This window comes from Myotis daubentonii, chromosome 4 (assembly GCF_963259705.1).
Source record: "Myotis daubentonii chromosome 4, mMyoDau2.1, whole genome shotgun sequence".
NCBI lineage: Eukaryota > Metazoa > Chordata > Mammalia > Chiroptera > Vespertilionidae > Myotis > Myotis daubentonii.
This window is the reverse complement of record NC_081843.1, coordinates 5,910,698-5,938,331: the sequence shown is the minus strand read 5'-3', so window position 1 is coordinate 5,938,331 and position 27,634 is coordinate 5,910,698. Positions and strand designations below refer to the sequence as shown.

The 27,634-nt window shown below is 52.9% G+C and overlaps 1 protein-coding gene and 1 long non-coding RNA gene across 4 annotated transcripts; one reads left to right on the top strand and one right to left on the bottom strand.

Moving 5' to 3' along the window:
- SCNN1G (sodium channel epithelial 1 subunit gamma) lies at positions 1-27,634 on the bottom strand. Of its 3 annotated transcripts, XM_059692065.1 has the most exons (14): positions 27,517-27,548; positions 26,707-26,768; positions 23,581-23,928; positions 21,558-21,867; positions 19,706-19,896; positions 18,287-18,387; positions 15,616-15,779; positions 5,562-5,660; positions 3,913-4,030; positions 3,321-3,399; positions 3,166-3,223; positions 2,915-2,976; positions 1,195-1,270; positions 1-913 (listed from the first exon to the last, which is right to left on the bottom strand). In XM_059692065.1, exons 3-14 carry the CDS (start codon positions 23,895-23,897, stop codon positions 533-535), a joined length of 1,956 nt encoding a protein of 651 aa, XP_059548048.1. In that variant the 5' UTR covers positions 23,898-23,928; positions 26,707-26,768; positions 27,517-27,548; the 3' UTR covers positions 1-532. The 3 variants fall into 3 exon arrangements, with proteins under 3 accessions (XP_059548048.1, XP_059548049.1, XP_059548050.1); XM_059692066.1 differs by lacking the exon at positions 26,707-26,768 and having other exon boundaries at positions 27,517-27,634; XM_059692067.1 differs by lacking the exons at positions 26,707-26,768; positions 27,517-27,548 and adding an exon at positions 27,364-27,482.
- Positions 18,537-21,564, top strand: LOC132232656 (uncharacterized). Its single transcript, XR_009452453.1, has 3 exons — positions 18,537-19,030; positions 19,441-19,965; positions 20,812-21,564. It is a non-coding gene; the product is annotated as an uncharacterized LOC132232656 (long non-coding RNA).

Genomic DNA, 27,634 nt, shown 5'->3' with positions numbered 1-27,634 from the left:
CCCCTGCACCCTCTCCCTCCTACACATTCTAGGACCCTGCCTGAGGGCTCAGGAGCCGTTGCCCCCATGTCAGTGACTAAAACAGTTCATTCACAAACAGCTCCAGGCCCGGCTGGAGCTTCCTCCTGTTGTGGGCACAGCTGGCATCGTCAGGCCCCCAGACCTAAGCTCACATTCTTGGGCCCCCACCTGGCCCTGGAAGCTGGGGAGTGTTTCTCAAGTTCTGGCAAAGAACTCTGCCAGACACAGGGGACTTCCTGGGCCCCGTCCCCGCGGGGGCATCCGTGCGTGCGTGCGGAGGGTTTGCGCTGCAGGGCCTGTCTCGGCGGGATGGCTCTGAGTGCTGCTGGGCAGGGCCCACAGCTTTCTGCACACGCCCAGGCCCCATCTTGTTATTCAAGGCAGACTTCCAGTCAAAGTCTCTGAAAAGCCCTGAGTGGGTGCAGAGGGCCCCTCTCTGTGCAGGAGATAGGGCCCAAGTTCTCAGACCACGGCTGGCGGTCCTGGCTAGGTCTCTCTTCCTCGCTCGGCCTCAGGACTCAGCTGGCACCTGGGTATCAGTGAGTTGGTTGGAGAAGGCCCTCTCCAAGCGCAAGGTATTGTATCTGGGAGGTGGTGTGCCAGGCACCTGAGCCCCTGGGGCTGGAGGCAAGCGCAACGCAGAGGTGAAAGTGGGCAGGTCATCGTCTATATCCAAGACCGGGTTGTCCTGGCCCCGAAGGCTCGGGGGAGCCTCAGGGCAGGCGGGTGCCTGCCTCTGGGACCACCACTTCTTGGCTCTCTGCCACTGTTGGCGGGCAATGATGGAGAGAGAGTCGATGAAGAAGACCTCGATAATCTCAATGATGCAGACTATGGAGCAGCTCATCCACAGGCCCAGCTGGCCACCGAAGTTGGACAGAAGCATCTCCACCTGCAGGAGAGGCCGAGCCACAACATCAAGACAGAGCCCACCTGAGCTGGCCACAGGCAGGGACCCTGATCCCCGCGAGAGCCACTGGCTAGCCTTGACCCTGAACAGGTTGGAGGAAGAAGTGGGCAGGCTTCCTGTCCCCACTTCCTCTGCCCGCCCGGCTGGCCTGTGGTGTCCCCACTACCCCAGGCTAGAACCCCATGATCTGACTCAGTTCCTCAAGGCCAGGCAGATGGGCACATTCGCAGACCCAGGACGGGTCCCAGAAGGGAGCTACTCACACTGTTGGCAGGGCTTTCCATGATGGATCTCTGGTTCAGGTCTTTGTAGAATATCAAGAGTTTGGCCAAGTCTGTCCTGCAGAAATTCCAACAGGTGAGTTGGGTACCCTTGCATTCTACCAGGTGACCAGCTCTTCGGCACGGCTGTCTCCCTGCTGCCCAGCCCCCGGCACGGCCCAGGCTCTGAGCGCCACAGGATCTCAGGGCCACGCCCACAGCGCTCCTTCTGCACCCAGAGCACACCCAGCCAGGGCCTGGCTGCTCAGCTCGTCTGTCACTCAAGACCATTTTCCAACCTCCTACGTCAGCCACCCAGCTGTACGCCCAGAGCACCCTGCTCTTCGGTAGGCCTTGGACACTGTGATTATTTGATTGCAATCTCGGGAGACAGGCAGGTAGCGTAAACGAGTGAGGTAAGCTGCGTATAAGGTCGTTATGACAATAACCATTATAGCAGCTAATATTTATCAGATACTTCCTGTGTTGCCAAGCACTGTTACAAGAACCTTGTATGAATTAACTCATTTAATTCTTACAACCCTCTGAAGTAGGATGTTTTAATCATCCCCCTTTTACAGATGTGGAAATTAAGAATGAACTGGTAAGCAACTTGCCCAAGACAACACAGCTCGTAATTGGCAGAGCCGACGTTCACACTAGAGAGCTGACTTCAAAGGCCACACGCTTAATGGCTGTCTGAGTCGCCTCCTGCTAGAGCCTACACAAGCTGGAGAGTTCACACTTCTTTCAAAAGGGCAGCTATTACTAAGCTCTTTGGAGCTACGCAGGAATGGAGGTTTTCTGCTGCCAGAACTTTTGACTTTTCAGGAAAAGCTGGCAACAGTGGGTTTTGTGGAGCTAATGTGGCCTGGGGAGTCAGCGATTTGCAATGCTGGCTTCACAGGGTGCACTCGCTGGGCCCAAGTCTATCTTTATCACTAGATTGGAAGCATCCTGGGGGCAGGGGTCATGTCTGCTCAGTCGTCCTGGTACCCCAGCACTCACAAAGGACCCGGCACAAAACATTTAGGATGTGCTGGGGTCAGCCTGGCTCCTGGCTGGTGCTGGGCACTGCGGACGGGAGAGCCCAGAGCTGTCAGTCCCCATGCAGCCCCCACGCTGCCCCGCTCCTCTCTATCTGCTGAGGTCCCTGGGCTGAGTTTTGCTAAAGGAACCTTGGAAATAAACTTGCATGTGGAAAATTCAATGGGATTAGAAGTACAAGGCAACTAGATCATGATATGTCAGGAACCATGAGATACATGTACTGGGTCAGGACCAGTGCCTTTCGCCAAGTGAAATGAAATAGAAAGTGTCGGATTGCATCCATAGAGAGAGTCACAATTTTTATCAATTGATAGGAGCACTAATCACTCAGAACTGCTCCGGGCCATCGGAATGGGCGTTAAGGGCTGGCTCGGTTCGTGAGCACGTGCCCTCTGAGAGCTGCCCGAGTGCATGTGCAGGAGGCGTGCTATCTATGAGCTGAGATTTGGGTTGTGTAGTCAATGGGCCATAGTGGAAAAGTATTTTTTACTGTGTGTTGTGGGCAAAGTATTCAAGAGCCCCAGGCCTAGAGCAGGGCCTGGCTCATGGCCCAAGCCAATAAGTATTTGTCAAATAAAGGAGTGAGTGAATGAAAAGGAGAAGGTTTGTCAACGAGGAAGCAAGTGAGGAGGCCGGGTCCAGGGCAGAGGAAACAGGGAGGAGGTCAACTTACTTGTTCAGCTTTTTCTTTATTTGTTGGCCTTGGTCCCAAGTGAGAACGCGCAGCAACCATTTCTGTGATGGAGAAAGAAGGTGTGGCCTGGGCAATGAAAGAAAGTGCCGGCCAGCCCCTCTGCCCCCCGCACTCAGCCCCAGCCCCCGGCCGGGCCTCCCCTGGTGTCACCCCTGAGGCCAGAGGACACAGCCAGGCATCAGGCTCCAGGCTGAGGAGCTCAAGGAGGAAGAGGGGGTGGAAGAACTGACCTCAGAAACCACAGACGGCCATTGCGCCAGGCTGGTGGTCAGTGTCCACTCCTTGAAGCTAAGGGAGGAAGGGACAGAATGAGTGTGGCTGGCCTGGCCAGCCCCCCCCCACCACTACCCCCACCCCCCTGCCGGCCCACCCTAGGCACACTCACCTGCAGGCTTCCCGGCATACGGACTGGCAGCCCAGCTTTTCCTGGACAAAGGCCTGGTGCAGTTCATAGTAGCAGTACACTGAGGGGCAAGCAGAGGGCAGCATGAGCATCAGGGCCACACGGCCCTTCCTGGGGGTTTCCAGGGGCGCCCTCATGGTCTCCTTGTAATTTCTCCTGCTATTCCCTCCAAACCCAGCTTCCCCGGAAGCAGATGCTGCTTTGTGATGTTAGGGACACGTGCTGGGGGTGGGGTGGGTCCGCAGCCCTTGATGGGTTCTGTTACTCCCTAGCTGTGTGACCTTGGGCAAGTTGCTTAACCTTTCTGAGCCTCAGTTTCCTGTTCTATGACAGGTACTACCAATAGTTCTTGCCTCCTGGAGTTGACACAGGTGCCAAGCTCTCAGCGCGGACTGGGCTGTAGCATTTGGTCCTTAGTTGGAAAGTATCCGTTAAGCCAGGCTGGATGGCAGGAGTAAAACTCCGGTTAACATCTCTCTACCAATACCTCCCTCAGAAAAGGCCACCAGGACAGGGGCCCGGGGGCACCCGAGCACGAGCAGCTCTGGGGCTGCAGGGCGGTGGGCTCACTCACTCCAGTTGGGGTGCTGCTGGTAGTTGCAGTAGTTGGCTGCGGGAGGCAGAGGCTGGCTGTATTGGGCACACCCACACCTCTCCACCATCTTAGTCTGGAAGCACGAGTGGAGGCAGATCTGAAAGAGGAGACCCAGCGATTCCCTTAACCTCTCCGCACACAGAGGCCAGGGAGACCCCCAGCCCCGGGAGCTCCCCCTTCTTCTCTTCTCCCATACCCCCCCGCCCCCCCGCACACATGCCTCATCTAGGGTTAGCCTCCCATGGCCGTGGGAGACCACAGCCAATTGGGCCGGGGGGTCCCTGACTCCAGAGACCAAACTAGGAAATGTGTTGAGAACGTAGACCAGCAGAGAGGTGGAGAGCAGGCTGAGCTGGAGCGGGTTGGGGTGGCCGTTGTCCATATGTGAGCGCCGCCCCACAGGTAAGTGGGAAAATTGGAGCAGATGCCAAGAGACAGAGCGGCACACCGTCCCCACCTTTCCCATCTCAGGTCCAGGCCACCCCACTGGATCCCTGGGGTCCTAAGCCACCGCAATACCCACGAAGCTTATAACATAAAAGCTAATGGCGGGGCTCGGAGGCAGGCTACTGGGGCTCGCCACTTCCCCGCGGTGGGACCGCAGGCCAGTGACTTAACCTCTCTGGGCCGCTGGTTTCTTCACGCGAGCGTGGAGTGACCGATACATGAAAGTGTTTGTACATGGCGGCCTCTCGCTAGATATCACCCAGGGGGTCGTTCCAGGAGCCTTTTTTCGTGTTTGGTATTGAAGTCAGTTCGATTGCACTTCTGTTTCTCACAGGCAGACATTCTCTGACTATCAGTCTCCTTCACTTAGAGCCCCACCCCCTCTCAGCTCAGCTCTGACGGAGGACAGTGCGGAGGGCGCCCGTCCTCCCATCCCGTCGGCGTGAATGCCATCGCCTCTCTGGGCTCCGTGGGCGGTGGCCTGCGGACTCCGAGAATGTGGGACAAGGAGTAACAGATGATCGCACTCGAGGGCCGAAAACCCAAACACCGCTGGGGCCTGCCACGGGGGTCGGACACCAGGGGCTGGTGGGGACGTGGGGAGCCACAGAACGCAGGCCTCACTTCGTGGGCAATCCCACCCACTGCTCACCCTGCAGGGACAGGCCCGATCTTGTCTTTCAGGAGAAGCTGGGGATTTTGGTTTTCTTGTAAAATTCCCTGACGTTTAAACGGCATCCAGGCTAGAAAAACCAGGTGTGCAGCCTGGCAGGCGTCAGGGGGCTGCCCATTAGCAGCCCCGGATCCAATCCGACCTCTCCTCTGCTTGTTGAGGATGACACACTTGCCCAAGGCCACCGGCCAGTGAGGGGCCCGGTGGGGAAGCCAAGCTGGGGGCCCTCAGCCAGTGCCGCCCAGACGGCTTCGCTCCTGCGCCTCCTTGCACCGGCCGCTTAGGAAGTGGGCCTGTCTCGGCCGTACACTGAGTTCCATGGAAACCCCAATGAATCAGTTAAACTCTGGTTACAGGCGGATTGAGTGGACTGGAACCAGCCAGCATCGGTTGTTCTTGAGGTGTCTGGATGAACCCCAAGGACTCTCACCAGAGTTCCTGGTCCCAGACACGCTCCAGCCTATACAGAAGTTTGCTGGCCTGGGTCCAGGCGCAGCGTGGCGCGTACCTGGAGCGAGTAGGCAGCATTGTAGATGTTGTTGATGGGCACGTCGCTGCCATCCTCCGTGCACTGGCTGTACGGCTCGCCCAGCTTGAAGGACTCCGTCTACAATCACAGACCCACAGTCAGCCCTGCTCCTCGGACCCAGAGCAGGCAGGGGTGGGGGGTGGGGGGAGTGGTGGGGAGCTGCTAACAGCCCCTGGGAGCGGCAAAGGCTCTTGGCCCTTCATTTAACAACTATTTATGGAGCACCTACTAAGCACCGGTTGCCACTCTAGGCACTGTGGGTGAGCAATTCCCTGTTCTCATGGAGCTTACATTCCAGTGGGGAAGACAGATGGTCAAAAAAGCCAATAAATAAGATCATTTGGGTAGTGATCGATGAGACGGGTCAAGAGGCTGGAGGGGCTGGGGGAATCAGGGGAGATGCCTTTGAGAAAGGGACATGTTGGCTCCACATGGAATGGAAGAAAGAGCTAGAAGTGCCAAGAAACGGAGAAAGAGGGCGCAGCGGGGCGAGGGGCCAGGGTGGCTGCTGGCAGCCGGGGCGAAGTGCTCGTGCAGTCAGAGAGGAACACGGTGGCTCTCAGAGTGGCAGCCAGCACTGGAGCTTCCCGGCAGCAGGGCAGCGAGCAGGAGCAGGACAGCTGCATGCACTCGTCCCAGAGAAGGGCCCACGTCCCACCCTTGTGTCTTCTGGCCCGAAATGGACATTCCTAGACAGAGCCAAGGGGCGGCGGCAGAGGGGTGAGGCCTGGGCAGAGGGGCAGAGCGCTGCTGCTCACAGGCTGGGTTTATCGTGGTTTCCTACGTTTGGCTCAGCTTACTATTTGTCACTGCAAATAAACAATCCGGGCAAGCCAACCAGGGAAGAGAGGACACTGTCTCCCAGGAGGGAGCAGTGATGGAATACAAATCCTGACTCCCTGATAGCGGGGGGGGGGGGGGGGGGGGGGGGGGAGGGGGGGGGTGTCTTCTTCTGAGAATGGGGACGAAGGGAAAGGGGATGACAGATTTGTAGGAGGGCAGAACATTCTTTTATCTTTGAAGAGAGCCTGGATAGAGAGAAAGATAATTGGGGGTGGGGAGTGGGGAAGGAATTAAAGCGTTTGAGGCTAGAATTTCTTTCTGTTTGTATTGTAATTCATCTGCTCGCCTGATCGTCTCCCTCAATTAGTGGCAAGTACCTCAAGGGCAACCTACAGTGTTCCTTTTAAAATGTTCAACAGCAGGAGCAAACAAAGGGCAAAGTGGCCCTCTGTCTTCCCTCTTGCCTGGGGACCCTCTCCAACAGATCAGCCCCTGATCTCAATCAACGGTCCAGGCAAGCCAACCAGGGAAGAGAGGACACTGTCTCCCAGGAGGGGCAGTGATGGAATACAAATTGTGAGGCGGGTAGCCAGGCAGACGGGCACCCACGCTTCCCTGTGCCCTGCAATCCCCCTTCTCACTAACAATAAAGGGTGGGTCTTTCCGGGTCAGTAGGAAGTGGACTTCATTCCTCTACTCGCTGGGGAGCAAACAGACGTGGGCCCCCAGCACAGGCCAGGGCGGGGCTGGGCACTGTGGACGGAGGTGCCAGCAGTGCTTCCCCGGAGGTCACCTGCATTCACGGCCCCCCTCTAAGCTTCTCCCAGCAGCAGGCTCCTTGGGCACATGTCCTTGGAGCCCCCCAGTCCTGAGGACGTGTCAGCTGTCCTGTCCGAGAGCCTAGAGCGACAGGTCTGAGCTCTACCAGCCTGTGGGCTGGCACACCGCCAGGCACTGAGGAGAGGGGTCTGTCCACTCAGCTCAGCCACGCGCAAACAGCACGGAGCTGGGCTCCTTCACGTGGAGAACCAGCCCACAGCCCTTTCCAGGAACCGATGTGAGATACCATCTTGCGATCTGTATGCTTTCCGAGTGCTCGATGGTCCTTCACTGCAGTGACGCTGACGACACGCAGGGCCTGGGTTAGTCAGCCTGCTTCCAAAGCAACAAGGCAGGTGGACTCCAGAGAGGCCCAGAGCGCTCAGCTTCTCAAAGGCTGGATGGGAGAACTGGGCCCTCCCTGCTCTCACGTTCCCTTTCCCCACACCCCACTGTCCGCTTTACAGACCTGCTGATCTGTGCAGGGCGGGGAGACATTGTGGTTGTGTCCTAGGGAGACACACAAATGAGACTGGGCATATGTGTGTGTGAATGTGTGCAAGGCATGTGCATGTATGTGTGAGTATGCACACATGTCTGTGTACACACGTGTATGGGTGTGAGCATGCATGTGTGCACACACAGGTATGTGTAGGTGTGTTAAGTGTGTGTGTGTGCACATGCATGTGTGTGTGTGTGGGGGGGAACAGGACCGTCTTTATCAAACCAGGTCCTATCTGCTTCCTTCTGGAATCCTGGGGAGGACGGCAGCTGCATGGAACCCTTACCTCACACCGTTAAAGGTACGTGTGGTGCCAGGGACAAGCCCGGGGGCAGCAGGATGCCCAAGATGGAATGGTGGTTGTTTAACTTTTTCCTTTTGTCTTGCTTTTATATCGCAATAAATGATAAAAGTTATTTGTGTCTCATAAAGCTTACAATGGAGAAGAAAAGAATTACTCAATATATGAGAGGAGGACAATTAACTGTTTGGAGGAAGTAAATTCTATCTCCACTTCACCTCCTGCAGAAAACAATTCTAGTGGGTTGAAGTATGAAATGAAATAATAAGATAACTGGAAGGAAACTCAGCTCAGGATCTGGTCTCGAGGAGGGAAAATCCTCAACAAACATGACAACTAACACAAAGATTTGAGTATGGAAACATCTGGTGTTTGTGTGTGTGAAGGAGCAGCCTGGAGAAGACTAACAGGAAACACAGACGAGGGAAGATATTCGCAACACACAGATATTTGCACATAATGAGAGCCTCTCTATACATGAAAGAGATCAATATCTAACGCACAAAGGAAGCGGGTGTCACAAAGGACAAGAAAAACCTTCCCCAACTCCTCTTTTTCCTTACTGTTCTCTTCACATCCCTGCAGAGTAATAGTCGGTATTTAAGGAGCACTCACTACATCCAAGCACTGTTCTAAGTGCTTCACACAAATCAGCTCACTGGATTCTCACCAGCCTATCAAGTCGCATTACTATTTCATCCCCATTTTACAGGTAAAGTAACTGAGACACAGAGATTACACAACCAAAGTGGGAAGCTGGGGTTGTGTGAACCCCTGCTGCCTGGCTCTGGAGTCTGAGCACTGAATCCCTATTGTACACCCACTTGTGAAAAGAAGATGAAAACGTAGAGTAGGCTTACAATGACGGTGAAATGCCCGCCCCCCACCCCCACCCCGGGGCTGGCCCCGCAGCCCCAGGGGAGTAGTCCACCCTCGCCTGCTTCCTCGTCTCCCACTCATGATTCAACCCTTTGTGCTCAGGTTTCTGTTCCGCTCCTGCCTCTCAAAATGTCTCTGGCGAAGAACACAGGTGACCTCTTCGTTGCCAAACCCAGAGAATACCCCCTGTGGCCTGTACCTTGCTTGACTCTCTACTGCATGTGGCCCTTGGCTCACACCTTCCGTGAAACGCTGTCCCTTCATTTCTCTAATACCAACCCTTTCTGGCTTCTGCTCCTACTTCTCTGCCTCTATCCCCCATTTTCTTTCTGCTCAGACCTTCAACAGCTGCATTCCGCCTCAGGCCCGGGCGATGCATTTACTTCCACGTCTAGAATGACACTGCATCACCCAGCTTCCCTGGCCCCCGCGAAGCTCCAGGCTCAGAGCATTACTTATGGGACATTTCCACCGAATTTCCCAAAGGCACAGAGCATGGGTATGTCCTGAGGGATGTGGTTATCTTCTCCCCCAACTCACCCCTCCTCTTGTAGTCCCTAACTCTGAGCCTGGCACCTCCATCCACCCCACTGCCAAGCCAGAACCTACACACCAATCTAACTTGCCTGGCTCTTCCTGGCTGACCTTGGTTGGCAAGCTCCGTAGTTGCTCTCAAATCCATTCACTTCTGCTCATCCCCACAGCCATTGCCTTAGCTAAGGCCTCATCATTTCCTTCTGTAATTATGGTAAATGTGCTGCCGCCAGGCTCCTGATTACACTCAGCCAAGGTGCTTTTCCAAAAGGCTTCACTGCCTGGCTTGCAATCCTCTCTGTGGCCATGTTGTAACTGCTCTGCCCTTTGTCTAGACTACCCTTCCCTGACTGTGTTTGACCCACACTTGTCCTTCAAGACGCCAATATCTAGAAAACCTTCACCAACAGCTTCTGTTTGCGCTTCCATCTACCCATTCATCCATCTACCCATCCATCCATCCATCCATCCATCCATCCATCCATAATATTTACTTGGGACCTACTATCTTCGAAGACCTGCACCTGGGAATAAGGCAGAGAAGGTCCCTGCCCAATAGAGCTAAGGGTTTCTGTTCCGCTCCTGCCTCTCAATAGTGTGTGAAATGCTGTTCACAACAGCATTGCGAAGGTGTGCTGTCTTCGCCTCATGAAGTCAGATCTTTGAGGCAGGTGTTCTGATGTGTTCATCTCTGAAAATCCCGTGCTTTGGACACACAGTCCCTCAGTGAATGAAGGAGATTTTGTTAACTCACCGCATAAGCAGCTACTGAATCTACCAGCTTAACATGCCCATCAAACAAACAAACAAAACATAAATAAGAAAGGAAGGAAATCTGGTTTGTTTGGACTTATTCTTAGTGACTCCCTACTGACCTCTTTCTAATCCCTGTTTTGTTGTTGTTGTTGTTGTTGTTGTAAATGCTCATAAATCAGAACTAGAGCTGACTGACCCTGCTCTGTGGCTTTGGTTCTGTACATCTCAAATTAGGCGTAGCAGTAAACCCACCCATGTCTTTGTTTACCCACCACTGGTAAAGAGAATATTTGCTTAACAATGTAGTGGGTATTTCTAAGGTCGGAGCAGAAAAAAACCAGAGGGCAGAATTCCTTGGTTCTTGTAACTCCCTAGTCTGCAGATCCTGTGAGAGGCAGAAGGCAAGGAGAGGGCAGTGAAGGTAAGGGTACACTGCAAATGCCAGGTCCTTGTCAGCAGGCAGATAAAACTGCGGGGAGGGGTGGACTCAACATGTTCACTGTGCTGATCTGGGAGGCTGGTGACTTGCTGGTGAACAGGAATCAGTGACTCAGCTCCTTGAGTGGTGCCACAGCCTTTTCAAGCCACAGTTCAAGATCTGTTTCTTGGGCAATCAGCACTCACACAGCCAAGTTGGTATACGATACTCCTCACGTCAGAACAAACTTCCCACAGTGGATGGAACACAGCCCCTGAACAACTCGCCTCCTCAGAGCAGCAGGACTCCCAGGCCACCGTCCAATGGCATCTCTTGTCCAGGGCTGCCTTTTGGTGGGACACCATGAGGCAGCGACCCCACAACTGTCCTCTGGAATATCACCATTCCAGCTCATGGTCTTTGTTGTCTACCTTCAACATCACTTCCTCAGGAAAGCAGTCCTTGAACTCCCTAAATCCCCCCATTAAAAAAGGCCCTCGGTCAGGCATCCCCATGATCTGCGCCCAAGGGTCCTGCCTTTGTCCTTCTTAGCACTTATCTGTAATAATAAAAGGGTAATATGATAATTAGACTGGATGTCCTTCCGGATGTCCTTCTTTCCGGACAAAGAGCTGCAGTGGGCGGGGGCCGCAGCAGAGACGGCAGAGGCCCCCACCCACGGTGGCGGCAGTGGTGGACGAGGCCGGGGCCAAGGCCCTTGCACGAATTTTGTGCATCGGGCCTCTAGTGATGATTACAATGAACCACCTGTGTAATCTTTTGTTTGTTATCGGTCCTCTCTGCTGGACCCTACGTTCCAACAGGACAGGCACAGTGTCTTCCGCACTGATGTGCTCCCAATGTCTAGCACATATGAGGGCTCAGAAATGCTTGTTGAGTGGATAAGCAATGGGCGGGTAGATCAGCCCAATGGCCACCATGTTGCTTTCTAACCCAACATAAAGCCCTCAGGGATGGCTGCGCTCAGCCTTTTGTGGCATCCTAGCTTTACTTTTGTTTGGGGAGACACACTTTGCTTCTCCTTTCTTGTGGAGCTACTCAGGTTCCTAACACCAAGGTTCCTCGCTGGCTGCCTCTGGGAATAACCACTGGGGTTTGGGAAAATACATGTCCTTGGGCTCGTCTCTCAGAGTCTCTGACTCAGTAGATCTGAGGCTGATGATCAACCAGGTTTGGAAATCCCTGCTCTGGAGGACAAATTCGTGAGGCATGAAAGCTAAGGAGTTTAATTGGGACATTAAGGTTGGATATAAGCAAAGGTATAAAAAATGCCACTAAGGATTGTCAATTACAATGATCATTATAATAGATACCATTTTTATCTTGACAGATTAGCACAGATGAAAAGTTGGTTAGGAGAAACCAAGTTGGCGGCATAGGTAAATACCTGAAATTGCTGCCTCGCACAAGCACTTCAAAAATACAACGAAAAGACAAAACGGACATCATCCAGAACCACAGGAAGGCTGGCTGAGTAGAAATTCTACAACTAGAAGGAAAGAGAAAAGGACACTGAAACTCAGAGGAGGTGTGGAAGTAAAGTGCAGAGGTACGGAGGCTCGGGGGACCCACACTCATACTGGGAGAAACTGGACTGTCTGGCAGCGGGCAGAACTCGAGGGAGGCTTTCTCTCAGAGGTGCTTGCAGCGATTACCACGGGACACTGAGACCCAAGGCCTCTTAGGGCAGGGCTGAGGATCAGACATAGCTGTTTGCTCCACCCTGCTGATTTCCTGAGACCCTGCCCCACCCAAGCTGTGTGCAGAGGCTTTTGCATATGAATGGCCTGGCCCTTTGCAATCTAAAATTACCTAACAAACTGCAACTGGGTCAGAGAGATGCAGAACATCCAAAAGAAGGCCCAAGGCCCCACAGCAGCTTGCATTGCTTCACAGCTGGGCCTCATCTAGGCACCTCCAAACCCCAAACAAAGAAGAGGAATCTGCAGATCTCTCCATAGCTCCTGCTGGGTAGCCTCAGGAAGAGGCTAAATTAGCACCTCCTTAGAGATCCAAGAGCCAGGTACCCAGGGGTCAGAGTGGGACCACACAGACTACAACTCCTCAGATCCATAAGGGACACACTCAGGGGGCAGACTCTGTGAGCACCAAAGCCCCACTGAAGCAAGTCTTGCCCCAGAAGGGTGTCTTCAGCACAGACGTTCTCCCACTGCAGGCACAATGATTCTCACAGCCAATTGGTCTGGAGGTCAATTCCTCCCAGTGATACCTACAACAATCAAGGGTTAACTACAAAAGACTGTGCACACAGCCCACAAAGGGGTGCACCAAGAGTGTCCACCTCAGGTAATTGGGGAGGCTGAGCCACTGGGCCCTATAGGACACCTAGCACACAAAGCTACTCTATCAACACAGGGAAGCAGCCAAAATGTGGAGACAAAGAAACAGGTCACAAATGACCGAAATGGAGGAAAGCAAACTACTGGATATATAGTTCAAAACCACGGTTATAAGGTTTTTCAAGAATTTTCTAGAAACTGCTGATAGATTTAGTGAGAGCCTCAATAAATCTAGTGCGACTCTCGAGGATAAGAAAAAGGACCAACTAGAAATTAAGCATACACTGACTGAAATAAAGAATATCATACAGAGATCCAACAGCAGACTAGAGGATCGCAAGAACCAAGTCAAAGATTTGAAATACGAAGAAGGAAAAACACCCAACCGGAAAAGCAAAAAGAAAAAAGAATCCAAAAATATGAAGATAGTGTAAGGAGCCCCTGGGACAACTTCAAGCGTACCAACATCCAAATTACAGGGGTTCCAGAAGAAGAGAGAGAGCAAGATATTGAAAATCTATTTGAAGAAATAATGACAGAAAACTTCCCCTGCCTGGTGAAAGAAATAGACTTAAAAGTTCAAGAAGTGCAGAGAACACCAAACAAAAGGAATCCAAAGAAGACCACACCAAGACACATCATAATTAAAATGCCAAGAGCAAAAGACAAAGAGAGGATCTTAAAAGCAGCAAGAGAAAAACAGTTAGTTACCTACAAAGGAGTACCCATACGATTGTCAGCTGATTTCTCAACAGAAACTATGCAGGCCAGAAGAGAGTGGCAAGAAATATTCAAAGTGATGAATAGCAAGAACCTACAACCAAGATTACTTTACCCAGCAAAGCTACCACTCAGAATTGAAGGTCAGATAAAGAGCTTCACAGATAAGGAAAAGCTAAAGGAGTTCATCACCACCAAACCAGTATTATATGAAATGCTGAAGGGTATTCTCTAAGAAGAAGAAGACCATTTGCAACAGCATGGATGGAACTGGAGAGCATTATGCTAAGTGAAATAAGCCAGTCAATGAAAGAAAAATACCACATGATCTCACTCATTTATGGATAATAAAGACCATGATAAACTGATGAACAAAAATAGATACAGAGGCAGAGCAGCATCGAACAGACTGTCAAACTACAAACTACAGCGGGAAGCCCGAGAAGGGTTGGGGGGGGCGGGGGCGGTAAAGATCAACCGAAGGACTTGTATGCATGCATATAAGCATAACCAATGGTCACAAGACACTGGGGGGTAGGGGAGGCTGGGAGAAGATCAAGGGGGGGAAAAAGGAGACATATGTAATACTCTTTGTAATACTTTAAGCAATAAAACAAAATTAATTTTTAAAAAAAGAAAAGTTGGTTAATACCCATGTTGGTGAAAGTGTGGAAAACCAGCTACTCTGACACATTGCTGGTGAGCATGTAGGTAGTTTCATAGACACGTGCTCTTTGACATACTTCTAGGAAGTTATCAGATAAATACACATCACATCACACCATACCACACCATTGCTTTTAGTTGTGCCTGGAAAGGACCAAATGTCTATCAAGAGGGAGTTGCTCAATAACTTCTCCCCACAATGGAATAGCTGGGTCCTTAGGAAGGATGCGGCAGGTCTATGTGTGTTGATAAGGAATCATTGCCAAGCTATAGGGTCAAGTGGAAAATGAGGCATAACAGTATTTTGTATTTACATAAAAGGAGAAATGCTTTGCCCGGTGCACATACGTGAAGACGACAATGACATCCCTGCTGGGACTCAGAGCAGCAGTGCGAGGAAGCAGGGCTGGAGGTCAGGCATGGGAGGGAGATGCGTGGGGTGTTCCTGGCTATGGGGTGGGTGTCTGTCTTTGGGTATACACTCCCTTTAAATAAGTTCTCAAGGGTCATTCTACATTGTCTGGCCACAGTGCTGTATACCTGAAACTAATAGGAAATAATGTTTAATGTAAATAGTAATAAAAAATGATCTTTTTAAAGGGTCATTCTACTAGAAAGAGAGAGAGAGAGGAGAGAGAGAGGGAGAGAGAGAGGGAAGGGAGGGGGGGAGAGGGGGAGAGGGGTGCACTGGCATAAAAGACGCAGGCCTGCAAAGAAGAAGCGCATTTCTCACGCTGCCCTCTGCTCCCATTGAGCGTGACCTACTCAGGGTGGGAGTTTGCAGCTCAGATGCGCTTCTGTTGACAGGTGTGAGGGTTCTCAGCACCCAATGAGGTCAGAGAAGGTCAAAGACTTGAGAGAGAAGGGGTTCTTGGTAAATGAAGTGGAACTGATAGAAGTGTGATGGGCTAAATAGACGTTCGTCTGACCAGTGACTTTCCATTAACCTTTAAATAGGGGTTCGCATGCCTCACCGGCCTCTAGATGGCCCAGAAAGGAAGGTGTAACCTGCTCTATTTACATTACTGGCAGGTATGGAGTTAGTGTCTGATGCCTTGCATCCAACACAGGGTAAATAATTGCTGGTGTCTGTCTTTGGAACAAGGAAGGTTCCTTCCATTCTCCCCCAAACGGCATCCTGTCCTGTTCACTTGTACATTGGATACAAAGGCAGGCTTTAGTAACCACCGGACAGCCAGTGGGGTGACCACTGGAGAACACAGGGCCACGCTGCCTTTTGAAACCAACACCCTCTCATAAGCCGCACCTCACTGGTTTCCGGGGAAAAATCTGTGCTTCTCGCTACGTCTACAGAAATCAGACTGTCCTCTTACCAGGTGCATCCCTATGGAGGTGGCCATCGCCGTCTCAATCTCCGTGCCCACGTCCTCGATGAAGGGGTATTCATCCTGCCGGTGGACAATCACCTTAGCCCCGGTGGAGGACACCAGGAAGGGGTTATATTCCTCTTCGTTTATGTACAAGATGACCTGCAGCCCTGGGAGGATAAGGCAGCTCATTGTGGTCAAAGGCTGGGAGAGCCTGCCCGGGGCAGCCTGCCTCTCTCTGCTTTGGGAGCCTCACAAGGAGGCCTGGGCATTCCCAGCGAGTGGGAGGTGGACAGGGCTCCCCTGAAAGCTCCACAAGGGGCGGGGCTGTGCCGCCAAGCAGGGGCTCAAAATTCTGCTGCATGCCAGGGAACTGCTCCCCTGCCCAGACATGCCCGCCACGTAGTCCCTCTGCTGGGAGCTCTGCTGAGCACAGGGCTGCAGGGCCCGGGGAGCACTGGGCGCCAGCGGAGGACTGGCCGCTGGCCTAGCTACCTGCCCCGCTGTCTACTCCGCACCAGCAGAGGGAGGGACCTTCCTTTTAAAACCAGAAATCAGTTTGCTCGGCTGGTTTGGCTCAGTGTTTAGGGCGTCGGCCTGGGGACTGAAGGGTCATGTGTCACGGGCATGTATGTCGGTGCAGGCTCAATCCCTGGCCCTGGTCAGGGCACACGTGTGGGATGCAACCAATTGATGTCTCTCTCTCCCCCTCCTCCCTCCCCTCCACTCTCTCTAAAAAAACCCCAAAACACAGAAATCAGGGAAGATCAGTGTCTGAAACCCCTTGGTGGCCCCTCACCGGACAGAATGCCACAGAACAAACACCATCAGCCTGGCTGGGGCTGGCAGGGGTTTGGTGTCGCAGCCCCCCAACCCCCTTCCTCAGCCTGCTCTCCTCTCCCCCAAGAAGCTCCAAGCCCACTGGCCTTTCTGTTTTTAGCGAACATCAGGTCCTTTCCTGCTCAGGTCCGCACTGCCAGCGCCCAGGACACTCAGAGACAGCCCAGCCCGCCTTTCGGGACACACTTAGTTGAAACCAAACTGCATCCTGACCCAGCACCTCCCTCCTCCCCTTGGTGCGTGTCCCGGCACAGCACTGGGATTTGTAACGGGGAGACGTCTCTGCTTGTCTGCTCATTTGTTATCTGTCTCTTTACTGAAATGCCAGTTCCCTGGAAGCCGGCAGGCGTCTCTCCCGTGCAACACTGCGCTCCTGGCTCCTGGCATACAGCGATACTCAATACACGTTTGGTAAAGGAGTGAGTGCATGGCAGGGCCTCCATGGGTTGGGAGAAGGGAAGGTGGGAGTTGTTCGACCTTTTCCTTTCGTACAGGAACCGAAGCCCGGCCTGGAGAAGCGATTTGCTGGACTTCACCCAGCCCACAGGGGCGGAGCCAGGCCTGTGCGAGCCTTTGCCCAGTTCCCAGACTGTGTCTCCCCGGCAGCGGCGCCCTGAGCCACGGTTCCCTGCACTCGGTGAGGACCCAGACCGCACAGCAGCAAAGGCTGGGAACCCGAGGGGTATGTGCCTCCGTGAGCCGCCCTGGCCCTCCCTTCGGAGCGCACTGTGCCTCAGTCCTGCTCAGTTTGCTTAGGTCCTTTCCAGGCTCCTCTTTGTGGGGAAGCCGGCCAGCGTGCTGAGCCCTGCCTCCCTCCAGACCTCGCTGGAGAGCAGTAGGCAGCAGGCCTGGGGGTAGCAGCGACCACACTGGTGCCGGCCTGCGCCGGCTTTGGTAGAACAGCACCACCCTCGCCGTGCAGTTAGAGCGGCGATGACAAGCACAGCTAGACGCACTGGGCGCTTTGTGTGTGCTGTAGACTGAATTGTGAGCCCTCCCCAAATTCACATGGGGAAGCCCTGACCCCAGTGCGACTGCCTGGAGATGGGAAGGTAATTCAGGATAAATGAAGCCATAAGGGTGGGGCCCTGATCCCACAGGACTGGTGTCCGCACAGAAGAGGAGGAGACACCTGCAAGCTCTCTGCATGCACAGCCAAGGCCACGTGACGGTGGCCGACCTGCCAGCCAGGAAGAGAAGCCTCCCCAGACCAAGTCTGCCAGCACCTTGACCATGGACCTCCAGCCCCCAGAACTGTCAGGAAAGATGTCAGCTGCTGAAGGCCCCTGGGCGTGAGCTTTTGTCATGGCGCCCGGCCGACTGACCCAGCGGTGCCAAGCGTTATTCTCAGCGCTTCACACAGCCTGTCTGCCCACTGACCTTCCCTCGGAGCTGTCACCATTGTCCCCGTTTGGGACGAGTGCAGTCACTTTACAGGCTTACACAGTGAGTGGCAGAGCTGGGTTTTGGCTCCGGAATCTGTCATCTTAGCCAAGATCAAGGTAAGTGTTTGCCTCCCTAATCTCCTGTTCAGTACATCTGGGTGTAAGTCCATCTGGAAGCTGCCTGCCTAGCGTTACTCACTCAGCTCCGAGCTTAAACCAGAGTGGAGTCCCAGAGAAGAAACCCCAGCCATGTCGCTACTGCTCTCTCAAAGGTAAAGAGGAGATGTCACAAAGGGGGGAAGATACCAGGAAAGAAGGGGCCCACAGCGATGCCGATGGACACACTGCCGCAGGGAAAGTGCCCCCGGTTTCTGGCCATGGGAGTTCCTGCACTTCTGGGAGATCAAGCGCCCCGGCTGGCTGCCGCCAGGACTGCCTGGCGCAGGTCTTACCGTACTCACTGCCCCCCATGGAGGTGCTGTGGGTCTCATTCTCCTTATTGTTGAACGTGTAGCAATTCCCATACATTGGATGGTGGAAAAGTGTAAAGTTCCTGTGGAGGAGAATCTGGGTCAGAAGGGGCAGTGCTAGCGTCCCCCACTCTCTTGTGAACAATGGAGGGTACACAGGACTCACTTTCCCCAACTTTCCTCTCGGAAATGACAAGCAGGCCTCTCCTCAGGCCGACACATGCTGATGTAGAACTGCTCCCTGCTTTCTGTTCCCCCTCTCAATCTTCTCACCTCCGTCTCCATCCTGACTTGGTATTTCTTATGCCATATGTCTGCCCCAAATCCCTTTATTCTTGAAGTTCTCAGCCTCTTGACATTTTTCTATCCCAATCCCCGGTCCTAGGACATGATCCTCAGAGAAGGGTCACATCACAGACCTCCCTCCCTCTCTCTCTCCCTCCCTCCCTCCTTCCCTCTTTCCTCTCTCTCTTCTTCCCTCCTTCCTCCTTCCCTTCCTCTGCTAAATCAGTGGCTCTTGATCATTGGTATGCATGATGGGAATAGACAAGGCTGTATGTCTGCCATCTGTGTCTGTTTCTATGAGCACTTTAATGAGATTAAGGATATTTTGACTCTGTACCATCTCCACCTTCCTCACTGACTCTAGAGCAAGCATGTCAAACTTGCAGCCCACCGGCCGCATACAGCCCACAACGAATATTTTTGTGGCCCAGCCAATATAAGGTACATAAGAAACATTTTAATAAAAATTTCATAACTTAGTTTTTACAATATCCTGTTATACATCATTATTAATAATGAACTACAACGTCTGCTAATGACTGATGACTATCATCGTGTTGCATTCATTTCCCTTACGTCGCCTTACGCGCCGGCGCACCATTTCTCTCCACTAATACTAGCAGCGAATATTTACCAGCTGACTGCCACGTCATTAGTCTTGGACTGACCTGTTTGGTGTGCGCAACAGGAAATATTTTGCTTTTGGAGCACAAGAAAAATAGGTTTATTTGTGTTATGCTTATTAATTTGTGCAGTTATTCAGTGTCTGGTAAGTTAATGTTCAAGAAAAAATATTAGTTTTTATTAAAATGTTATATTATTTTATGTTAATGATGACTCATTTATTTCAGCCCTTTGTATTCAGCATGTCTCTACTGAAATAAACCTACATTTCTGTGAAAATTGAAGCTTTGGCGGTCACATACACTTCCACCTTGCTTATTTGGCCCGTGTGAGCCTGGGAGTCTGGCATTCCTGTCTGGAGCCTAGCTCCTGTGTAAGCTGTTCTCCAAAGGGCGGGCCAGTGAGAAGACGCCATTCCCTTCCCAGGCCCGCGGCTGAGCCGCAGGCGCATGCGAGGGGCCCGGGCTGAGAGAGCAGCCTTCCCCTTCTCACCTGGCATCACAGGACACCCCGTCAAAGAAGCAGGTGACCAGCAGCTCCTCGGCCGAGTAGCTCATGTTGATTTTCTTCTCCAGTGGCACCTGCGCCATGATGTTCATGTAGTGCAGCTTGTACCACTCCTGGATGGCATTGACGCCTGAGCTGAAGGTGTACGTAGCACAGTGGGATGTGCCATTCGAACACTGCGAATAAGAGGAGACGTGAGCCTGAGGCCGTCAGCCCCAGCACTGGCCCACAGCAGGCCTGGAAGGGTGAGAAGCTGAGACTCCAGACCAGATGCCAGGGGAACGGGAGGGGGTGCCGGGCAAGGATGGGCTTCTGCTCACACCTGGGGGCTGAGGGACATCATCCTGGAGCCTCAAGGACCAAGAAGGGGTCAGCGAGGAAGGAATGCCTCCCTGCCCGGTGAAAAGCAGAACTAGCTTCTTCAGGGCCCCCACACATCAGGGCTTTGGCCCATTATCGCTACTGAGTTCCTATTGGCTCCACAGTCTAAATCTCGGAATTGTAGCCCAGATTCTGACACTGCTTCTCTGCAGGACTTGGGCAAGCTATACACCCATTATACTCAGAACGTTCTGTGTATACTCATCCAAGCTATACACCCATTGCTTCACTACAAAATGCTGACAAAAATACCATTCTTCCCCACCTCACACGGTCACTGGGAAGAGCAGCATTTAAAATATACAATAAGCCCAGTCGATATGGCTCAGTGGTTGAGTGTCAACCTATGAACCAGGAAGTCACGGTTCAATTCCTGGTCAGGGCACATGCCCAAGTTGTGGGCTCGATCCCCAGTGGGGAGGCATGCAGGAGGCAGCCAATCAATGATTCTCTCTTATCATTGATGTTTCTATCTCTCTCTCCCTCTCTGAAATCAATAAACATATGTATTAAAAAATACAATAATGAGAGCTTTATAGGGAAGTTGTGGTACAACCCAGATGCTCTCATCATGCAGGGCTTAAACTCGCTCCTAAAAGACAGACACCAAAGGGTTGATTTGGACATCAAGGAGAGCCTCATGGGCATCTTATGAAAGACCCAGGAAGACTTGAAAAGTCTCGGTGATTAAGAGAGAAGGCCACTTTCAGGGCCTGGGACTGGAGTCAGGAGGTCTCACAATCAGCACTCAAGGCTAGAAGGTATAGAAGTAGCTCTCAGCCCGTGGCGGTGGCTGGGGCATGCAGAGGACGGTGGTGATTGAGTTTGCCCAGGAAGGTAGGTGATGAATCTCATTTTTGGTGAAGGGCTACTTTTTCTGAGCCCCTCAAATGGGACTAAGAAGGAGAGATCAGATGCGTGCCCCCCGCAAAGGCAAGCAATGCAGGGGACACTGGGTGTTCTGCTGTTTATCTTCTTCTTTCTGGTGTCTGTGCCCCGATTTTGCTGTGGCAGAGTTTCCGTTCCCCCTGGGGATACAGTCTCGCGAGGCTGTCCATCAAGGTCCCCGTCCTCTGTGAGCCAGCAGGTGATCCAAGCTTGGCCAATCAGCTATCCCAAGATGGGCTGGGACACCATCTTCATGGATGAATGACGAAGACTAAAACTACTTGAAGCTTATGTAACCCAGTAGCAGTATCCGATATGACGTTCCATCATTTCTTGTCACCAAGAGCCCTGTATCTTCCCTAATTTCTGTCCTTAGGCGAACTACTGGTCACCTAAGACATTTGCTTTCTGCTTAAGGTGGTGCATCCATTTTAGTTGTCTGTAGCCCGTTCACCCTCACTGGGTGCGCTTCCTCCAGTGGGGCCGTGGGGCTAAAGGCAAAAGAGACACCGCCCTGGACCACTGCCTGCAGCCCACCCCCTGCTCCGAACCAGGAGCGTGTACTCACCAGCTGGAATCCCACCACCTCCTTGGACTCTTGGACGTGCATGACGTCCGCTGCCTTATGAATGATGCTCCCACTGACTTTACGCTTCTGCCCCGTGAGGAAGTCGGTGGCCTTGCTGGTCTCACCCTCATTGAAGACCATCAGTGGGATCAGGTGGAGGAACTTGGGCTGGGGGCCCTCCCACGCCGAACTCCAGGGCTCGGCCTCCCGGCGTTTCCGAGACTTGATCTCTGAGAAGCCGTACAGGGTCTTCAAGGCCGCTTTGGTCTCCTGTTCCAAGTCGGCTAGAAGGGGCTTCACGGCGCTGTACCTGCCAAGGTGGAGAGGGAGTCAGAGAGAGCCGAAGCCCCTCTGGCACAAGGCTGGCACTTCCCATGCTGCTTTCCAACCACATGTGCCAGCCTTGTGCCCACTGCTCCTGACCATTGGCCAAGGAGCCCAGGCCTTTTACGATTTGCCCCGTCCCAAGTGACCCCTGGCCTGAGCGAATGGGGACAGCTCTGTGGACCCTTGTGTGACTTCCTGTGGCTTCACCTCTGCCACCACTGTCTGCTTGCTCTCGGGGTGTGTTGATGAGTTTGCCTCAACCAGCATTTCTGGAGTGGTGACTGTAGGTGCCTCCCATAAACCAGCCACTGATAAGTGGGGGTGTACCCAGGGGGCAGGCTCCATCTCCACCTGGCACACTTGCCCTTGCCCTCTGATTCTCCTCGAGTCAGTGCTGGGAAGGAAGAGGTGTAACTGTTGCCTTGACAACCCAAGAACACAGAAGAATGATACAGGACTCAAGTGACTGAAACATGACACCACCCTTCACAGCACCAAATGACCCTGGCCTCCGCCCCCTCCCCTCCTCCTCGTTCTGGGCATAGTAATGGAGCCAGTCACCTGGGTTCTAGTTCCTTGCCCTGGTTCTGGATGTGTCAGCTTGGACAAGTCACTCAGCCTTTCCATGTCTCATTTCCCCAACTCTAACACGGGGTTAGTAGGCAGAGTCCATGAGTGTATTATGCCTATTTAACTAAATGGTCGCTATTCTTAGCTGTATTGGTGTTAATTGTATTTGTTAGCTTTTCACTCCTCTAGTACAATATCAGTTCCATTCGGACAAAGACTGTGTTTGGGTTGCTCAGTTCTATGCCCCACATCCTACCACAATTTGTAGAAGATTAGGAAACAAATAATGAACAGAAGGAAGAAAGAAGGGAGGGAGGGAAGCAGGAAAAAAGCAAGAAAGGGGGTGGAGAAAGAAAAAAAGAAAAGAAAGACTTTGAGGCGGAGCATGAGTCTTAGACCCGATGCTGGTTTTGACCTTTGCCATCTACTCATAGATGACCCTGGCCCAGTAGCTCCCTTTGAGAACCTTCCTGCCTTGCTTCCCTTCTCCCCACCCCTCACCTGCTCGGACAAATTCTGCCGGATTCTGATCTGCCTCACAGATCAGTTTTCAAGAATCCCAAGAAGGACACCAGTGACCCATTTAAAACAGGTCCCGTGGCAGACGACAGAGCAGTACCGAGGCCTGATTCTGCCCAGAGCCCAGTGACCTCAAACAGTGGGCTGGGTTCGCTCAGGTGAGAATTTGGGGCAGCTGAGATGCTTCCGGAAGTCACCAGGGTGCAACTTCTGAGTCAGCCATGAGCTCACATCTGGGGAGAGTGAGGGCGTGAGCTCGTAGAGCTCAGGGGACATGGCTAAGCTGAGCCGTGTGCGTGCAGGTGTGCATGTGCGTGTGTGTGCGCGCATGTGCGTGCATGTGTGTGTGGGATAGCTCATCCCAGATCCAGGCCCCAAGCAAAACTGATCCTCGCAGCCCCCCCCCCCCCCCCCCCCGCCCCGCATTCCCTGAGCCAGCCCATCCTCAGAAGCAGCTGATGGAGGGAAAACCTGGTGCAGATTAGAGGCTGGGAGAGGGCCATTTGCCAACGTTGGCAACGAGTTCAAGTTTCCACAGAGCACGTCTGCAGGCTGGAGGGCCCCTCCAGGAGGGCCTGCCCCCACCGGGCCCTGCCCTGCCTCTTACTTGTAAGGGTTGATGTTGCAGATGGTGACTGCGGGGAAATCCAGCTTCTGGAAGTGGATTTTGATGGAGACAGAGACGGTGTAGAAGGAGAGCACGAGCAGGGCGCACTGCCAGAAGATGAGCGCCACCGCGGTCAGCGTGAACAGGATCCAGAGCAGGCGGCGGAGGCGGCCGCGGGACACCACGATGCGGCGGCAGCCGTGGGTGTTGGTCTTCAGGCAGTACCACCGCATCAGCTCCTTGATGGTGGGCGCCTGCGGCCCCCTCACGGGCAGGTTCTTCTTGATTTGGGCTTTGATCTTCTCTCCAGGAGCCATGGCGAGGACGGCACGTGGACAAGCAGGCAGGCTGGAGGGGCAGAGAAGAAGGGCAGGTGAGCTCACACCGCCGGCCCACTGGCGTGTCCCTGGAGGCGCCCTCGTGCCCTGAGGCCGCCTCCCCTCGTCCCTCTGTGGGCTGGAGGCCTTGGCCCCTCTCCAGGATGGTTGTGTTTTGGGCACCACAGCTGCCAAAGAGCTGCCTGCCCTACCTGCGCCCCGGCCCAGGGCGTGGGGGCGGGGAGGGTTCACCTGCGGTTCACAGGACAGGTTTGAAGAAACTTTCACCTGGTGCTCGAGGCAGGAGCCCTCAGAGCCACGGAGCCGCGGGTCAGCCCGGCAGCGCCTGCCATGCTTTCTAGGATTGCCCCCTGCGCCGGGTTGCCTCTGGGAGGGCAGCCGCCCTAGCTCATCCTGCCCCCTGGTGCCCGGCGCAGGGGCTGGTGCAGAGCAAGCACCTGCCACTGATTCTGACAGATAAACTCTCCCAAGAGAACTTCCCGACATCCCCTTAGGTCATGTTCAGCCCCTTCCTGCCAGGTCCTCCCGCCCTTCTGCCTTTTTACTGAAAGTGGAGAGTTTCTGTTTCGTTTCTGCTCCATTTCTTCCCTTTACAGCCCAGCTCTTAGTGTTTCTAAGGCTGCTACTAGGACAATACCTACAACTATTGGCCACTTAATACCTGCCAGGGACTGTGCCCCATTTCCTTGATTCTAAGATAGAATACACATTGATTTCATAACAGCTTCGTTTGGGGGAGAGTGTTGGAATGCAAATTACCACATTCATCTATGTCCATGATGCATCTCAATTACAGAAACTTCACGATGTGAAATAACTTTCCTTTTAGACATGGATCACACACACACACACACACACACACACACACACACACACACATATATATATATATATGGTCACCTCATAATTATAATATATGTAGTATCATAAGTCTTATAAATATATAGTCTTTCTTGATATATACACATAATCTATGTATATTTCATCTCATGTTTTAACAATCCCATAAGTAGGTTTACAGATACTATTATTATCTCCATGTTACAGAGGGGGAAATGAGTGACTTGCACAAGGCCGCACAGGCAGTTGAGTGGAGGAGCTGGATTAGAACCAGGGTATGTGCCTGTGAAGGGCCGGGATTGTGCTGGGTGCTGCCTCCACCCACGGCAGTGAATTAGCAGCTCCTGGGGCTAAAGTGAGAAGGAAAGAGAAGGGATCCTGAACTATTTGATTTCCAGTCACTGGGCGGGAAATGTGATCACAGCCCACGGGTGTGAAGGAGGAGAGCATGTGGACATGCCGTCCCCTGTGACTGCCGTAGGGGACAGAGGCACTGAGGACATACTCCAGGATATACAGGGTGGTCCCAGGCTACCCAAGGCCTGTGTCTTCGGCAAGGACCTTCCTTTGCCCATCAAATTCTTCAGGCAGGATTCTGAGCTTGAGTTATTTCTCCCCACTAAACCCATGGGATATTGTCCAAAGTTTAGAGCTAGGGCAAAACTTGGAGGGATTCATATTTATGATGCTAGAGGGTTTCAGGTTTGTGATGTGAAGCAAGCATGTCAAACTCGCAGCCCGCGGGCCGCATGCCTCGCTTATTTGGCCCGTGTTAGCCTCTGAATTGGACATGCTTGATGTAAAGGAATTAGAGTGCTGGGGGTGGGGCGAGAGGTCCAGGGCAGACAGACCACACCGAACCCTCCACTGACAGACCTGATCCTGCTGGGAGGAGGAAAACCTCGGACCCTCAGAATGATGCTCTTAGACCAGCCGTGGGCAAATTTGAAATGAATAAAACTATTGAAAAAAAAGACCGTACCCTTTTATGTAATGATGTTTACCTTTAATTTATATTAGTTCACACAAACATTCCATCCATGCTTTTGTTCCGGCCCTCCGGTCCAGTTTAAGAACCCATTGTGGCCCTTGAGTCAAAAAGTTTGTCCACCCCTGTCTTAGACTCTCGGCAAAGGGAACAGAATTTATTTAGTCATTTAATAAAATATTGCCCATCCCACCTCCTCTCTCACTAAAATCCAAAGGCAAAAATGTTAGTAACAGTTTGTTTTTAAAACCTAGATATAAAAATCGAAAGAAAAAAACCTTTAAGTAGAGGTTCCTTTTCCTGTCACCTAAAAGGTTCTTGGCTCTGCCAATGTTCACCAGAAACTGTGGTTCCGAAAGCTCCCGTCTCCAACCCTTCTTCTCACTGAAGACAACGCCTGGGGTTCCCCGTCCCATTAGCCCCCCAGAACTGACCCGGGGCCCGGCGGGTCACCTGCCAATGTCCATGAAACTACAGGGGAAGGAAGGAGGCCCACTTTGCATATCGCAAAACAGATAGATGTTCGCACAAATAATATCTCAACTTCACAGCAAACAAGTCTGCAGCGCTATTAGGTCCACCGCTCGCCTAAATGGGGTGCCTTGTGGGAGGACGTGCACCTGACACACAGCACGCCCTCTTCTAAGCACCTTACAGGTGGCCACACATTCCATTTCCACGGCTCCCGAGTGCGCACCAGATTCCCCCATTATACAACAACGCCCACACTGGCAGGTTAGCAGCTTGCTCAAGGTCACCCAGTGATGGCGAACCTTTTGAGCTCGGCGTGTCAGCATTTTGAAAAACCCTAACTTAACTCTGGTGCCCTGTCACATATAGAAATTTTTTGATATTTGCAACTATAGTAAAACAAATACTTATATTTTTGATATTTATTTTATATATTTAAATGCCATTTAACAAAGAAAAATCAACCAAAAAAATGAGTTCGCGTGTCACCTCTGACACGTGTCATAGGTTCGCCATCACAGCGGCTGAGCTGGGATTTGAATCCAGGAGTCCTCAGATAATAATAATAAAATAATAATAATTAATAACCATAATAGCAGCTATCATTTATTGATCCCTTACTCTTTCCCCAGGCATCCCACTGAACTCTTTTTACACATTACATCCTTGAATCCTCACTATAATTATATAAAGTACTAAAAAGTACTATCCCCACTGCACAGAGGAGGAAACAGGTGCACAGAGGTGAGGTAACTTGCCCAAGGTCGAAAAGGTAGGAAAGATTCCTTAAAATTCCAGGGTCCTAGCTCAAGACGGTGACTCTCGCCCACTCCAGGCATTGTCCTGCGGCCCACGGACAGCCGGGGCTGAGCCCCGGGAGAGAATTAACAACCAGCTACACTGAGGGTTTGCTTCTCTCTGCAACCACAGCCACCCCAGAGAAGACGCTGCCGAGGGCGAGAGGAGCAGCGCGGCAGGTCTGCGCGTCTCTCCGGGACCGGGAAGAGGCCGCGCAGGTGCAGGGAGAGAGGCGAGGCGCCGCCCCGGACCCCGGCGCGGTTTCTGAGCGGCTCAGAGTCCCCTCTCGTTAGCTGTGTGCTCGGGGCACAGCACAGGCAGACGCCAGGGAGCTGGATCCCCACTGACCTGCGACGGTCAGCATCCCGGCCACCCGGAGGCAGCCCGCGCGGGGGCCGGCACCGCCACCCGGCGCGCGGACGGCGTCCAGGAAGCCAGGGACCCCGCGGCCGCTCCGGCGCCTGAATCCCCCCGGCTGAGCGACCTGACCCGGCTGCTCACCTCCCTTGGTCCGAAGGCTCCGGCGCGAGCAGGTGCGCGATCCGCGCGCTCCTTTCCGCTCCGGGTACAGCGCGAGCATCTCCCCGCGGCGCCGCTGCCGGCTCTTGTGAGCCTCGCC

Bases quoted from the DNA above. Each gene is read 5' to 3' on its own strand.
- SCNN1G (XM_059692066.1), bottom strand. From the start codon at position 23,897: ATGGCTCCTGGAGAGAAGATCAAAGCCCAAATCAAGAAGAACCTGCCC. The intron at 21,868-23,580 runs GTAAGAGGCAGG...CCACCTTGGCAG, and splicing joins TGCAACATCAACCCTTACAA to GTACAGCGCCGTGAAGCCCC. The intron at 19,897-21,557 runs GTGAGTACACGC...TCTTATTCGCAG, and splicing joins AGGTGGTGGGATTCCAGCTG to TGTTCGAATGGCACATCCCA.